The following is a 14,454-nucleotide window of genomic DNA, read 5'->3' on the forward strand; positions in this document are numbered from 1 at the left end:
GCGCCAGAGACTCTAATCATTTCATCCCCTGCTGTAGAGCACTAGCTCCGGTCACAAAAGCTGAAAATCCAAAGTTGACTTGCTCAAAGGAAGAAACCAAAAAAAGGGGGGGGGGGCAGTGGGGGGAGGCAGGCCAATGTATGTGACTATCAAGAAAGACTTCCAGGAAACCGAAGCAACTTTGAGGCTGGGGACTGGCAGATGCTAGCAGATCACCCCCGAACCCTCGGAACGCAAAGACTTAACACAAACGCCTTCCTCTCTTCGACCAAATTGGAGAAGGCAAGAGCAACCAAAACGACCGGAGGAGCCGAACCCCAGCTCCTAGACTATCTCTGCGGCTGCGCGCACAGCGCCCCGGAAGCGGAAGTGCAGTTGAGGTTACGGGGGGTTCCAAAATGGCGGCCCTCACAGCGCTGGTGTCCGGCTGTGGGCAGCTGTTCCGAGGGCTCCTAGGGCGCCCAGCCGCCATCAGCTGGGCTCGACTACCAGCACGCGGGTTCAGGGAAGGTGAGTTCCGCGACCCAGAGACCTCCCATTTCGAAATCGAGCTGGGCAGCGAGTGTTTACCCCAGCCCTGTGCTTCCTTCCCTTCGTTTTCGCCCCGCGATTCTCAAACAACTGACGTGATACAACCCAACCCCTGCCGGCCCATTGAGACTCTTGGTTGTGTTGCTTGAGCTCCTGTCCCTTAGCAGTGTCCTCGGGAAGCGGAGGAGGACGAAGAGAAAGACTTAGTTACTCAGCAAGGGTAGAGAAGCCTGCAGCTTCAGACATCGGGAGTTTTCAGTAAGGGGCTACAGGTTCATTTTTTCCGTATTCTCAGAATCGCCGCCTCCTTCATTAAAACGTTCCCGGCCCATGAAGGAAGGATTCTGGAAACCTACCCTAGAGAGTTCCTTTGCAGTTTCTAGTCTGAAAATGCTGTGATCTGATGGTGCTTTTTCTGCCCAGACCCGCCAGTCCCTGTAAGAGGCGAAGGACAGGTGTAAAGGCTGTTTATCAGGCAGATGCTGGATGCTGGCTCTGCTCTTCACTGATATTGTCTGGAAGAGTAGCTTGTTACTAGCATCAGCTAAGATATTACTGAAAGCCAAATATACTGTGCTTGGATTTTGAAGACAGAAAAAATAGCCCTTTTCTAAAAAACTTGAGTTCTAATGAGATAATATGTATGCACTGCAGGAAATGTGAGTTAGCCATTTACATGACAAAGTACAAGGAGATTCAGTTATGGAAGTAGCAAACCTAGTTGGATATTTTCATTGAGAATGTTTCTTAGGAAAGACTGGAATTTGGCAGAGTAAAAAGATCTTTTAGGAGTCTATGGCCTGCCTTTCTATACTGATGGAAGCTGGAAAGGTGAGGGATGTGCGAAACGAATGATGTGGGTCTTTTAAAGATTCTGGCATAATATTAGCCTGCCAGTGTATCTGCTAAAGCTGAGAGTTGTCCAGTGGAAAAAAGTAATCATTATTGTCAGAAGGGGTAGAAAGTTCAAAAGGAAAAGCCTAAGAAGGGACTGTGAGATTTGTCTCAGAAGAGGTCTTTCTTTTTAGCTTACAAACAGTAGTTTCAGTAGCATGGCAGAGTTCCTTGTTCCTAGGTTGGAGAAACCAAAGAGATAGTTGGAGAAACAGTAATACCAGGTATAACTGAAGAATTCAGCTGTGGAGTGTAGATAGAAAAATTGGTGGGGGAAAAAAGTCAAGCTACTGCCTGCTTAACGTAAAACTAATAAATTAATTTTAAAAAGACACCAGAGAGATCATGTTATGAGAGAAAGGACTTGGATAAGATATTTTATGTATTCCCATGCTGTCATTAGCCCTGGCTCATAATATTTTTTTTTTTTTTGGCTCATAATATTTTTAACAGTGTCAACCAAATATAAAATATTAGTAGCTATAAGTTGCATATGTCTTGTATGAAATTCAAAATTGAAACAGTTCTTTTGCTATATTCCCAGGAGAAATCAAAAGAATACTTTTTTGTTTGGTTGGTTATTTCTTGTTTTATTTGGCTAAGACAGAAATTTGAGGTTAGTTGAATTTTTAGTTGGAGTTTGTGAAATTATAAACTATGTAATCATATGAGGGTTTTGTTGGTTTTCTTTTCTTTTTTTTTAAGACAGGGTCACATTGTGTAGTTCAGACTGGCCTTAAACTCACTGTGTAGCCTAGGCAGGCCTCAAACTCATGGTGATCCTCCAGCCTCAGCCAAGTGCTGGGATTACAGGCGTATGCCACCACACCTGGCTTGTATGAGTTTGTTTGTTGTTGTTGTTTTTTTTAATCTTTTTATCGGTACGGGGATTGAACTCAGGACCGCCTGCTTGCAAGGCAGGTGCTTATGCCACTGAGCTAAATCCGCAGCCCTGCTTGTATGAGTTTTTAGAGTCTAATATTCCATAAATACTTAGGTTGGTAGCTCTTCTGCTTATTAGTCACTGTCACTTTTAAGTGTTAAACTGAATTGATGTAATATTACATGGAACCACTATTCTGTTTGTATTTTTGAGAATCATCTTTAAAACCTCTAAATGGGGATAGAAAGAACTTCCTTTTGATGATTTATCATTTCTAAAGCACGAAATATTACACAGATAGCTAATTTTCAGTCCCAGCTGGTATATTTGACATCTGAATAATAATATACAATGTAGAATTTAAAGTTGTAGAGAGGAATCTGGGTCTCTTGCTGAGAATATTCAAGTGTTGCTTTTCAAAAATAAAACTAAAGTGTTAATCAGAGTTCATGAGAACTGAGCATCAGTATTCCTGTCAGTGAAGACTTGCAGTCTAAAGCAGTAATTCTCAGCCTAGTGCAGTTTTCTCTCCTGGGAAACATTTGGCAATGTCTAGACACATTTTTGGTTGTCATAACTGGTATTACTGGCATCTGTTGGGATGAGACCAGGGATGCTACAAAATGTCTTGCAACACACTTGACAGCTCCCCACAACAAAGAACCATGTGACTCAAAATATCAGTCCTATTGCTGTTGAGAAAGCCTGGTCTAAAGTTTGACAAGAAGGACACACAAGATCAAAAAAGATTATGGAAAAATCAATACTGAAGGGAGAGAAAAAAGCTGTAGGTGATGTGGTAGGTTTTCCACATCCATTTTGTTCAGTCATCTTATTTTCAGAGTGCAGGAACCCAGTTCGAAAGGTTCCTGTGGTGTCCCAGCATCACCGATGAGTGACGGAGTTGGAGCAGAACCAGCACTCTTCGCTCCCCTGCGGGAACCTCTCCTTGATGCTTCCTGACAGGCCCTCCCTGGGGCCTCCTCCCTGAAAGCTCTTACCAGCTAACTTACCGAAGACCATTTGGTCCCTTCATGCTTGGCACTGCCAGATTTAGCAAAGGTTGTGTTGGACCTTATCCTTCTGGTATCACTTAGAACCTCTTTCTTTTTCTTTTTTTTTTTTTTTTTATCGGTACCAGGGATCGAACTCACGACTGTCTGCTTGCAAGGCAGGCGCTTATGCCGCTGAGCTAAATCCCCAGCCCCGAACCTCTTTCCACAAAATGTATTTTTAAAAGAAAATATAAACGTAGGATATGAATTGACCGTCCTCATCGATCAGACACTTTCAGCGGAGTGCAGTGAAGTGAGAAGAAGCCAAAGGGAATTTGCTTCATTTGTTTTAGTTAGCCAAGAGACCTGCAGACCTGATATTTCACACAAGAATACGCTAGGAGGGTAGACAGCCCTATAACTAAACACTTTGAGAGGGAATGCTTCAAAGAATTCAGGTTGTGGGGTACACACTTGTAATCCTAGTTACTTGGGAAACAGGCAAGAAGATCACAAGTTTAAAGCCAACCTGGGCCACTTGCTGAGGTTTTGTCTCAAGATAAAAAGGGACAAGGAGGTAGCTCAGTGGTCGAGTGCTTGCCTAGCATGAGTAGGCCCTAGGTTCAATCCCTAGTACCACGGTGGGGTGAGGAGAGATTGTCCCGAGGAACCTGCTGATGGAAACAGATTTTCTTTTTCTTTCTTTTTTTTAATTTTAAGCAGCAGTGACTCCTTGCCCTGAAGCCTAGGGCAGAGTGCTAGTCCCTCTGAGGTCCAAGGGAAAAGAAGGGGAATGATAAGACAACCAGAAAACATTAATAGAATTAAAGAGGGACTGGGGAAGTAACACTTGCAGCAGGAAGTTGTTTGAGAAAAGCAGTCAGTGGCCAGAGGTGCTAGCCCACATCCCAAGGACGGCACTCTGCTCCTTGGCCTGACGTGCGACTGCCAGGGCGCTGTCTGGCCTTCAGTTTACCCATTCCTTTATCCCCTGCTAGGACCTGCCTTCCAAGGAGCTTTCCGACAAAGGCCATTGTATAGCAGTGGCCTGCACATCGCCCCCCCCCCCAGCAGTTGGGCTTTATACGGCTACGGCTCACTGCATTTGTGTTTGTGTAGTCGTCAAGGTCTTCTTCGTTCATTGCAGTCTCACCACAGTGTTTTTTGCTCCAGACTCGTACAATTCAGTTATCTTGGACTCCATCCTAGGCGCGTATTTACTGAAGTACTCAGAGGACCTCTTTACGAGGCGTGGGCTTTATTATGATGAGGTTCCCATGCTTGGTTTAGCTCCCTCTCCTCCTACAGGACAAAGACTGTGCCTTTCTGTTCTGTTGTAACCACCCGTGGTGGGTAGAGCCAAGTTGTGTACCCCATGGGCGCTCAGCGGATGTGTTGCCTCATTTGGAACAAATTATTTTGGTGTCTGAGAAGTGCTGTCTTGAAAGATTTTGGCCATTAGCTCGAGTTTAGAAAACTGCCTCATCTCTTTCCATCGTTTACTTGATTCCACCGTATCTCAGAACACAGGGTGATTTCATCTTTTACTAAACAAGTTTTCTGTTAGTGCCTAAATCTCTTGATCCAGCTTTTCTTAGCGACCCCCCACTTCCTCTTGAACAGAGAGGAGGCCGGAGACAAAATGGATCTCAGGTTTTGTTTGGTTTGACATGTTTTTCTGTGCACACTGAAAATCAATACTATTTTGATTCCTATCTCCTCTTTCCAGAGGCTTAGAATCTACTGAGGGCCTCTCTGGGCTCCAAGCGTGCCTTTTCCCCTGCACCAAGGCACCACCCAGATCTGCAGTCAGCAAGCGGATCAGTCTTGAGCAGTCTCTGTCTCCTGTGAGTTCTCAGGTCATTTCTCTGGTTTGACAAATTGTCCCTTAGATAAGCATCTGCCTATTGTTTTACCCACTGGCTCCTAGCAAGTCCTGGCTCCCAGTTGTGCATGGAGAGCTGTGAATAGTGAAGCTTGCCATGGGCTTTGATCTCTGCTCCAGGGGCCAGTGGTATGACTTCAGGGCTTGGGTCCTGGCCGAGAGTGATGTATGTTTTGTTAGACTTGTTTACCTCATGGTTAGGACCCAAGTGCCTGCCCAGAGAAGGGAACCACATGTTTATTCTCTGTTTCAGGGCATTGTTCTTCGCTGACTCCACCAGTCCCAGAATGTGTCTCTGCTTTTGTTTCCTTGGGGCTGGCTTCTCAGCAACCTTCCCCCTACCCAGGACTGCTCAGACTTGTTCACCCTCAGGTCCTTTCCCAACATGGTTTTTGCAAATTTGCAGTTTCTGGAGTACCTAGAACCTGGCTGGGCTGGGATGTGCCCGCTTCTGCCCCGCTGCCAGCCCAGGCTGTGTGACCTCCCTCCCCTCTGCAGCTGTGCTGGCTTCAGACTGCCCACCAGGTTGAGTCTCACCCACATCCCGTTCTCGGGTTGGTCTCTGTTCTGTACAAGTGGATCCGTGTGTGGGGTGACGCAGTTTCTTTTATGCAGAGGAACCTAGCTTGCTTGTGAATTGATTAGTGACCACAGTGTTCTCTGGAGAAAGCCTCCAGCCCTTGCTGGCCCTAGTTTCTGCTTTGTATGTCCGAAGTTGGACACCAAAGGCTCTCAGGTTGGTTGTTTTGGAGTAATGAATGGATTGCCCCGAAAACAAATGGGGACCAATTCCAGGCAGTCTGTGTCCAATTAGGTGTCGGTCACAGAGCTCAGTGATCACAGATGCTGCCATGGCCTCTGGCTGGGTTAGAATTCATTTTTCTCCTTAGACAAACCTTCTCTTTTTACTGTTTATTTTTTTATTGCAAAAGCAGTATATGTTTATTTTAGAAACTGGAGAAAATGCACATAGAAGACATTAAAATCACCTAGTTCTTGAGGGATAAGCAGTGTGACCATGCGGTTCTCTCACACATATACACAATTGGCTGGTGCCTCCTATGATCCCTGGCCACTGTGTGCACAGGATGGACATTTGCCTAGGGAACAGCAAGTGACAGGTTGCAGCCTCACTCTGAGCCAAGTGTTCTCATGTAGTACTCAGCAGTTAGAAGGTGACCCTGGAAGCATTCTGCTCCCTCAAAATGGCTAGCATTTATTGAGCATTTGCTATGTGCCAGTTTCTATGCTAACAGCTATGGCTTTTTTCTCTAAGGAAACTGGGAGAACAAGAGAAAATCTCCGAGCTGGATGTGGGCTGTTAGCTTGGTTCTTCCTTTGGGTGCTCTCGGTGTTGTAGCTCTGCATCCTCACTGTGTAGGAAATGTACACAGCCAAGTGGTTGTGCCTCAGCTATCTTGCCTCTGGTTCTCTTCCACTCCTCAGGCCTCAGCAAGCTCAGGAGTTTCTCCCAGTTTGGAGTGGCACTGCTGTTCTTCCTTTCCATCACCTCTCTCTAGCCTGCACATAATGTCTTCTATGTGTATTTTCTCCAGTTTCTCCAGTTTCTAAAAGAGAGGGGTAGAGAATGGAACAGAGAAGAGGTGTGAACTCATGCAGATGTGTGCAAGCAGTGGGGCCTGGGACAAGCTAGCAGGCATTCCACCTGAGAGCTGTAAGCCCAGTCCTTCCTGCAGAATGAACAGGACCCTGAGCTGCATTTTAGCAGTGAACTCATCTCCTGGATTAGCTGCTGTGGGGCAGCTGTGAGCTCAGTGCCATTTTAGATGGAGGCCCTGTACAGTCAAGCCACCTCTAGTTCTGTGAAGGGATGCTGCAAAGGGTACTTCTGGAGTCTTTTCACTGTCACCCCCACCAGCTTTCAAGTTATTCTTGCCAGCCACAGCGGGGCGGGACCTTCCCACTTCTATTGGATAGACCCAAGATGAATCTCAGCTCATGAAAGCAAAAGCAGGTAGACTCCTGCCAAACATCCAGGGCCTCCTCCAGCAGCTCCAGGGTGCAGTCTTGGCACAAGAGGTGGGAAGGACCCCTGCATGCTCTTGTCCCAGGTAGGGGTGGTGGCAGAGTGCAGCCTGAAGGCTCCTTTTTTCTGCCTGTGTGGAGTCTGAGCTGACCTAATTTTACCCTTTATCTCTGCAGTGGTGGAGACCCAGGAAGGGAAGACAACTATAGTAAGTATCATCACATTGGCCGCTGAGAACTTCTCAGCACTTGGAACTGCCTGGCTGCGCCTCAGAGAGAGGCGGAGGCCCACACTGGGCTCTTGGCTCTGCTCCCTCAGTGACCATAAATCCCACAGTCTACTAGTTTTCAAGCTGTGTGCTACAGTGTGGTTAATCAGGAACAGTCGCTATGCCTGGGCTGAAGAATCCGTTTTGATTAAAGTGACCTTTTGCGTGTCAAGGTCTCACAGTCTAATACATCCTCTGGCAAATGATAAGTCCATCTCCCAAAGGGGAAACCAAGGCAATGAAATAGGCCTGGATCCTCGTTAGTATAGTGGTGAAAAAAGAAATAGGCCTAGAGGGCCAGAATAAGTTGACTCAGAGCCAGGGTCCCTTCTTTCTGCTTAGAGTAACTAAACTACTCTTTAAGTGACACTTTCAAAAGGTGGCCTTCTCCGGCCCTGGCCACACTGGCGGGTGCCTTGGCATGCTGCTGGGAAGAAAGCCAGAGCAGCCCTTCACCTACCCGCTGCTCCCTGCCCCCATTACCTCCTTTCCTCGGGGAGTCATGGGGCCTAGCTTATCCTGTAATCCTTACAAGACAGCATTGCTCTCACGTGGCCTGCTGAGAAATCCTCCACCACTCCAGAGCCCTCTGTAACTTCTGTGTGGGTCAGGGATTTAACCTTCCGGCAGGCTGGAGCCCAGCGTTCCCCGAGGAGTTCCATCCCAGGGTGAGCCCTTCGGGTCAGGGTATTCCCTCAGCCTTCCCATTAATTAGCCTGTGCCATTCTGACTTCTAGGGGCCCCATTTCTTTAGGGCACCTCTTCTGGTTCCATCATTAAAAGCCAGAATAAGCATTTATCCTAAAAAGTTCATGCTGGAAGAGAGAGGCCTTGACCCGAGTGGAAAGCACTTTTCCTGTGGGACATGAGTCTGCTCCTTGGGGATGGACAAGGAGGCACTGCGGAGCCAGCGCTGCCTAGAGAGACCTGCACGGCCGACTTTAGCTATCAGTCGGGAATAAGACCAGGAGCCTGCACGTAGGTTGTGGGAGCTAAAGGAAAGGATGTCTGTGACCTATTTTTAGCACAGAGCCGGCCCTGCAACAGGAGTCGATAGATGTGGGTGCTGTCCCTGGCCACTGCAGTGCCTCCTCCCCTGGGGCTCGCCGTGCACCTGTGAATTCTCTCCAACCCACAGTGCTCCTTTTCCAGCAGCTGTGGACACCACAGCAGAAAGGTAGTCAGCAGTGTCCAGCACAGCCAAACAGGCTTCACGCCCCTGCCCCTTGGGACATTGCTACTTCCCTGCAGAGCTCAGACCTGACTCAGCCCCTGGAGCCAACCCCTAGATCTGTGATTTACACCAGAGCTGTCTCAAGGCTGTGTCCCAAGGCTCCACAGCACAATGTGGAGGTCATTTGCTGTGTGACCTCCGTGGGTTTCAAAGGTAGCATCCAGAAGAGTAAAAGCAGTGAGGCCGGAAATATATCTACCATCCCTGTGTTCATTCCCAGACAGCGCAAACAGGTACCGGCCCACATGGCCTTCTCCCCTCAGCACCATCTGGAGCTGGAAAATTCTTTGTGTGGCTGCCCTGTGCAAACGTATGACGGGTTGCAGTGTCCCTGCTAGATGCCAGTAGCAACCCTTCCCCTGGCCCTGACAGTCAAGTGCTCCCAGATGTTCCCTGAAGAGCAAAATTACCTCTGTTTGAGACCTATTGGCATAGACCTTACTTTATAAAGCTGGTGATTGTGGTCTCCAAGGAAGAGAACCCTGGGACAGGATGGTGACTACCTTGGGACTCTTGGTTCTTATACCACCTAAAACCAAGTGCATTAGTACGTGTCCCAGAGATGGGGAGCACAACTTGCTTCATTGAGGAAGGAAAGGTTACATTCAGCCTGGATATAGCAAACCTTTCCAACCACACCAGTATTAAGTTCAGATCAGCCCTGAATGCCACCAGTCCACACCCGTGTGGCCACCTCGAGTGGTTGCGCTGGCCCTGACCCTTACACCAACTCTTTCTGCCTCCCAGATCGAAGGCCGCATTGTACCAACACCCAAGGAGAGTCCAAATCCCCCTAACCCCTCAGGCCAGTGCCCCATCTGCCGCTGGAATCTGAAGCACAAGTACAGCTATGAGGTGAGTCCACCCAGATGCGTGTGGCCCATGTATCACCGAGGTACAGGGCCTCCCCCTTTGTCACCACTGCTTCTCACAGAGACACCAAAGACAGCAGCATTTGTCCCGTAGCTGCCAACTCGGTTTCACATTAGAATCTGCCAAGGAACTTTCAGAACTGGTGCCCCAAGCCTGTAAGCCCAGCAACACTCAGGCTGAGGTAGGAGGATCATACATTTGAGCCAAGCCTGGGAAAGTTAGTGCAGTCCTGCCTCAAAAAGGGCTGGAGTTTTTAGCTCAGTGCCAAGTACTGAAGCAAAAGAAAGATGCCCCAGCTCCGCCTCGGATAACCGCATCAGCCTGGGAGTAGGGCTGGGCACTGTTCAAGGCTCCCCGTGATTCTAGCAGGATCCCGTGACTACAGGCAGGGCTGGGAGCCACTGACCGGGTTCATGGGCCGGTTGTGCCTCAGAGCCCTGGGTTGGGTTCTCCAGGGATGCAATCAGGCCTGGGCTTGGCTCCCACCTCTCCTGATGGGGCAGCTCGAGTTCTCACTGTCCTGGGAACACATTACTGTCTCTCCATACTGGAGCCTTGGAGCCCTTGATTGCCCTGCAGCTGGAACAGCTGCTCCTGGAAGGAGAGGATGGGGAGCAGTGCCCATGGGTGGCGAGTGCACGCCTTGTGCCAGGTCCTGAGTGGGTGCCTGTACCTCCTCATGCAGTGTCCATGCCAGCCCATGAAGGAGGAACTTTTCGAGCCTCATTTCACAGATGAGGACGTTGAAGGCCAAGAGGAGGAGTGAACTGGTCAGGCTGTCCTGCTGGGATACAAACCACCTGGTAGAATCCAGACAGAGCCTGAGTTGCAGCCCCTGGTAGAGATGGGAGGGTCAGGCTGGGATGCAGCCCAGGGACTACACCTGCTTCTGCAGGCTCACTCTGGTGACATTAAATGCTCAGTTTTAGGTTTACAGGCAGTCCTAGCTTAGACCAGCTTGACTTGCAAAATTTCCCTGTGCCCCTTTGGGGGGCGGGGGGGATATGACCCCAGGCAGACAGCTTGGCCTCAGGTCACATAGGGCAGAGGGAGAGGCAATCACCCTGCCCAGGGCTTTAATGTCAGTAAGTGTGCCAGGCAGGACATGGCAACAGGATATGACCCGCTGGGAATCCAGCTACTGATAGGGAAGCAAACCCACACCTGCCCGGCCACTTGGGGTCCTCTTCCTGCCAGCAGCTCCAGGAAATGCTGTGGCTCAATGTGCAGAGGGAGTTCCATTGCCTGGCAGCCCACGCCCCCTTTACGAGCCCCAGGTTAGACCAATCCTAATTCTTCCCACCTGATTCCAAAGCTTACACGGGTGAGAATGTGTCCCCAGGTCTTCTGGGGACAGCTGTACCCTCAGGCCAGCCTGGGTACAGAAGGCAGGAGTGGCCTCCCTGTCACCTCAGCTCTGTAGTCCCGTCTTCCTCACCCATCCAGAGCAGCTGTGGGCCTGCAGTGGCCACAGAAGCCCAGAACCCATTCCCACTTGCTCACGGGGACTTACAGGACAGGGTTAACCTCCCAAAGGGCCCTTTACTTGGCACCTGGACCCCCCTCCTGCTTTGGGGCTCACAGGAAGGACATTTGATTGTGCTGGACCTCAGCTGGGAGTGCTGACATGGACTCAGTTCCAAGGACACCCACTAAATGTTCTGCCACCAGGAGGTGCCAGTGCCGGGGAGACTGGCACTTCCAGAGTATCTCGTCTCCAAGTCTGTTGGGGGCACAGCAGGTCCCGCCAAGTGGGGCCAACTGTGTCAGTGGAGAGGGCAGAGAGAGGGCGCAGCTCCATGGGATCACAGCCGCTGCCTGTGGTCCCCCAGGATGTGCTGCTGCTCAGCCAGTTCCTGCGGCCCCACGGCGGTATGCTGCCCCGGAGTGTGACAGGCCTGTGCTTAGAGGAGCACCGCAAGGTGGAGGAGTGTGTGAAGATGGCGCACCGGGCAGGTAAGGCAGGCATGGCTCCCGACATCCTGGACTCCCCGGCGTCAGTGATGCAGCGACCACCGTGTGCTCTTCCTCCCCAGGTCTGCTCCCGAATCACAGGCCTCGGCTTCCCGAAGGGTTCGTCCCAAAGAGCAAGCCCAAGCTGAACCGGTAAGCAGTGCCGTGCACCCACCCCACCCCACAGGAGCTGCCGGCTGCAGTCAGAGCTGTGTGCAGCCTGCAAGTTCAAGCCCCCCACTTCCATCACATCCACCATGGCACAGCTGTGGTGTTGTCAGCTTCTGCCGCCTTCCATGCTGGCCTAGACACTGGCGAGGAGCATAGGGAGGCCTGCTGATTGGGCACGAGACTGCTAAGCCCCTGCGTGTGACCTCACCGGGTTGCTATGGGGATGTTAGAACACTTCTGCAAACTCAGTCCCCTGGCTTTCTCTAGCCCTGGGGTTATTACAGGGCAGAGTAAGGCTCAGAAACAGGAGCAAGGCCTCTAGGGTAGGACCACTGTGTACAGCTGTGTAAGTCGTGCACTGTACCACTTTAGACCAGTGTCCCTGGGGCCTGGATCCCAAGTGCTGCTCTTCAGAGGCATGAAGTTGGTGGTGTATACCTCGTCTAGCGGCTGGAGAGGTCCTGGGGTTTATAGACGCTGGGATTGGCCGGCCTCCTACCTAAGCCAGGTGGCCCCTTCAGTGAGAGGGTTCCAGCCCTCCCTCAGGCAGTGCTGGGCCGATCCTCTTCTCCCATGTAACCTCCCCACATAAAGCTGAATCTGGAACGTTGATTTGAGGGATCCTGTACTCCTTCCCAACAGCCCTCCCATCCCATCCCATCCCACCACCCCTGGGGTGGGGAGAAGCTGCAGGTAATGGGCCAAGCTCCTGGGCATTTCCTGGCTGTGAAGCAGGGTGCGCATCTGACGCTCTGTGCCCAGCTCCGCCTGTGCCCCCCCATAATGAGTGGGACCAGCTCTTCACATGGCAGGCAGGTAACCTTTTCTCCGCTGGGTCTCCCCGCTGTGCCATGGCCACTTGGGGGCTCAATCCCTTCTGAACCTTTAGGACACTTAACAGGTCCCAGGACACAGTCCAGCCTGCCTGGGTCTTTAAAGTCCAGGCAGCTACCCCACGTGCATCCAGTGTCCTTTAATGCGATAGAGGATTATTGATGTGTGAGGCTCATGGGTTGCAAAAGGCCTCCTGGGGGAGGGGTCCTGGCTGTGAAGGGAATCAGTTCTCTCTCAAGGGGCTCTGCTTCCCTGAGGTCCCTGCATGCCATGCACTCACCCAGGCCCTGCTTTGTCCCCACTGGTGGGACAAAGCCTCAGTGTATCCCAGTGAGCCCCCTGAAGTGGCTGCTCCACGAGGCCCAGGCTTCCGGCCTGTATTACCTGAAGCCATGCTTCCTCCCGGTGACTCCCAGGCTGGGAGAGGATAGCTGAAGGTGGTAGAGCTGGGTCGCCCTGGGGTCCTCTTGGAATCACCCTATCTGCACAGCCTGTCCCGCAGCCCGATGTCCTCATGCTCTACAGATGGGGGCAGCCACAAACAGCCATCAGGTAGTCCCTTTGCTTTGCCCTAGAGCAACAACCATGGAACATGCAGTCCCAGGGCCTGGCCTGCAGCCAGCACCCGGCCCCACGTGGCCCTCCCCTCCCTACTGGCACATGAGCCGGGCAGAAGCCTGAGGTCAGAGCAGCTCTACTGAAAGGCATAAATCAGCAACCATTTTTTACGTTTTTCATCCGTAATCGTTCAGCCACGGTTGTTTCTTTAAGAGCCTTTTATCTGCAGGTCTCCAGGGGAACTGGGGCAAGCCTGACCTGGAGTGGACCACGGGGATTCCTGGCCTTGCTTGTAGGGTGAGGGTGGACCTTTCTGGACAGCACCCAGGACTCATTCTGGACAGAGGAAACCCCATGTTTCCAGGAACAAGCAGGGCCCTGGCCATTCCTGAAGGAGGCCAGAGGGCCATGGGCGGTCACCACCTTTCCCACCCCTCGTGTTCCCAGAACCTCTCTGGGCTGAGGCTCACCAGCTATTGCTCATCCCTGAGCAGCTTGTGCTCTGGCAGGGTCCTGAAGGCTGAGGTGGCGAGCAAGCCAGGGCTGGAGGATGCAGGCTCCTGGGCCATCGTCACTCCCCATCCCTGCTCCAGCCAAGGCCTCTCATACATGAGCCCCGAAAAAGAAAAGACCAGAGGAACTAGGCCTGGGCCCCCCAACCTGGCCACACACTGGCAGCGCCAGCCCACTGATCCATTATAAGACATAGTCACTCCCAGGAGGATCCTGGGGGAGGCTGGCATGGCCTTGGGGACGGTGCCCGGTGCTCACGACCACTGCCTATGCTTCCTCCATAGCTACCTCACCCGCTGGGCTCCACGCTCTGTCAAACCCATCTACAAAAAAGGCCACCGCTGGAACAAGGTGCGCATGGCTGTGGGCTCACCACTGCTGAAGGACAACATCTGCTACTCGGGTGGCCGTTGGACGCTGTACCACTGACCTAAGGCTGGCCCGAGCACCTCCTGCCCACCTCACCAGGGTGGCCTGGCTCCGCCAGCAAGCAGCACAAGGGACAGTGGTACCACTTCTGTGCCTGGGCTCCAGGTACCACAGTGGCCTCCTGACTGCCGTGGGATATGCCCAGTGCTAAGGGCAGTTTCACCCTAGGGACAGTCATTTATAAACCAGGCTCATGGCTTCTCCGCCTGTGTGGTGCATGCTGTCTCCTGGGGAAGGGGAGCCAGGCTAGGGGCTGGCAGGAGCCCCAGCACAGGTACAGCTAGGGGGTCTGTGCCACAGAGTGTGGCCGCCAAGGACAGCGCTGGGCCAGGTGTCAGCCTCCAGGCGGCCCTCAGCTGTCACACAGCTCGTCACCACCGCTCCTAGGGTAGGATGGAAGAGGTGACAAAGGTCAAACTCATGCCAAGGCTCTTCCCTTTTGGCAA

General features: G+C 51.6%; 1 protein-coding gene across 1 annotated transcript; it reads left to right on the top strand.

The window, feature by feature from the left end:
- The first annotated feature begins 352 nt into the window (after nucleotides 1-352).
- Nucleotides 353-14,211, top strand: Mrps18a (mitochondrial ribosomal protein S18A). Its single transcript, XM_003473837.5, has 6 exons — nucleotides 353-510; nucleotides 7,352-7,383; nucleotides 9,425-9,532; nucleotides 11,383-11,506; nucleotides 11,587-11,656; nucleotides 13,864-14,211. The coding sequence occupies exons 1-6, from the start codon at nucleotides 399-401 to the stop codon at nucleotides 14,006-14,008; spliced, it is 591 nt and encodes a 196-aa protein (XP_003473885.1). The 5' UTR covers nucleotides 353-398; the 3' UTR covers nucleotides 14,009-14,211.
- Nucleotides 14,212-14,454: the final 243 nt, after the last annotated feature.

This window comes from Cavia porcellus, unplaced genomic scaffold, assembly GCF_034190915.1.
Source record: "Cavia porcellus strain 051 isolate PalLab524CR breed Dunkin Hartley unplaced genomic scaffold, mCavPor4.1 scaffold_28, whole genome shotgun sequence".
NCBI lineage: Eukaryota > Metazoa > Chordata > Mammalia > Rodentia > Caviidae > Cavia > Cavia porcellus.